Genomic DNA, 1583 nt, shown 5'->3' on the forward strand with positions numbered 1-1583 from the left:
GCTCTTGTTTGAGCAAAACCTGAACTTGGGACTAGGTCAGAAAGCCAAGGAATTTGTGGATGCAAAGCAGATTTTTAGCTCAAAGCTGTCTGAGGGAGCTGTGTGAGTCCCCATCGTTTCAGCATCCCACTCCTTCACTCAGACAACGGGCGTAGCATGAGGAGCTGGGAGAGTGGAGGGGAGTAAATTGGAAACATAAAACTCCATGAGGATGTGTGAAGCCCATCTCTTCTCACTGGGTTAGATATGAGAACCCCCTTCTCTCCTCACTGCTTTCAGGGACTCACTGGGCCTTTGCTTTGTTTTGGCAGGTTCTGCTGGATCGAGTCGTGTGCCATGTACGAGCTCTGGTGGTTCTGCCCACCAAAGAACTGGCACAACAGGTATGTGGCTCTTCACCTCCTCTCTGAGCGGAACTGGGCAGAGGGGAAGTCTGCTGTGGTCACTGCTTTGCCAGGCTGTTCCGTGGAGCTGGTTGAAGACCTGTCAGTGGGTTTGATGTTGTTAGCGTAACGGAAAGTATCACTTTAACCGATTGGGTTGTAGCTAACAAAGCCCATCTCTTCACAGGTGAGTAAAGTGTTCAACATCTACACTGATGGGACGGGTCTGAAGGTGGTTTTGATTACTGGCCAGAAATCTTTTGCGAAGGAGCAGGAGATGCTTGTCCAGAAAAAGTAGGTTAAAAGGTCTTTTGATTAAGTTTATCGAGATTGTAAACTATTAAATCTCAGTAAGCAGAGGTCCAAATGTAGGCTATTGCATCACTCCATCATGCAACAGTGATTTTGGGTAGTGGGTTTACATGCTAGACACTGGTTGTTCTGTCTTTCTTAAAGTGCCTGCTACTACCCCTTTTTTTGATCGTTATGTTTTACTAGATTTTTGGGGTTCTTCACCAGCTGAATAGGATGCTAACGTTTACCTGATGCCAGCAGGTACAGATGGTTGTTGGGGGGTTTGCTGCGATTAAGCTTTTTTTGAGAGCAGTGACACTTAAACATGTTCTGTTTAAAATGAGGCAGTGCAGTGTAGAACAGGGTTTAGTGTCCAGCACTGCTTTGCATGCTCTCCAAAGTAAAGTGCATATTTGGATTTTATTATTTCTCACTTAACTGAATAGCAGAAAAATCTTAAGGTGCACTGACCAAGGTTCTCTGCTACACACTTTAAGGTGAAGGGAGAAGCTTACTGATGGGCTTCTTGTTCTTTCAGAGTGACAGGCTACTGCAGCCTGGCTGACATTATTGTGGCTACGCCAGGGCGGCTCACAGATCACATTAACCAGACCCCAGGGTTCAGCCTGACGCAACTTCGTTTCCTGGTGAGTCAAATTCACAGGTCTCCAGTCTCGGTGCAAGGTCCGTTAACAGCTGTGATTCTCGCTTTGCTCTTGCATGGTACATAAATACATCTGTGTTGGAACTGTTGTATGGGCCTGCTCCACACTCCAGATTGCTCAGGCAGTAGTCTCAAGATGAGATGTTTTATTCCAGCTCTTGACACCCAAGTGTCCACCCACTTCCCCTTCTCAGCCTCTTGCAAACACAGACTCAGAGTAGAATCATAAAATGGTTTGGGTT

At 46.4% G+C, this 1583-nt stretch overlaps 1 protein-coding gene across 1 annotated transcript in view; it reads left to right on the top strand.

Moving 5' to 3' along the window:
- The window catches only part of DDX51 (DEAD (Asp-Glu-Ala-Asp) box polypeptide 51), a gene marked incomplete at both ends in the record, with an annotated part of 4125 nt that extends 2801 nt beyond the window's left edge, over nucleotides 1-1324 (top strand). The window contains 3 exons of the mRNA XM_010153179.1: nucleotides 312-383; nucleotides 571-677; nucleotides 1216-1324. Coding sequence (XP_010151481.1) covers nucleotides 312-383; nucleotides 571-677; nucleotides 1216-1324 — 288 coding nt within the window. The remainder of the gene's footprint in view (nucleotides 1-311; nucleotides 384-570; nucleotides 678-1215) is intronic.
- Nucleotides 1325-1583: the final 259 nt, after the last annotated feature.

The sequence above is a fragment of the Eurypyga helias genome, unplaced genomic scaffold (assembly GCF_000690775.1).
Source record: "Eurypyga helias isolate BGI_N326 unplaced genomic scaffold, ASM69077v1 scaffold23316, whole genome shotgun sequence".
Lineage (NCBI taxonomy): Eukaryota > Metazoa > Chordata > Aves > Eurypygiformes > Eurypygidae > Eurypyga > Eurypyga helias.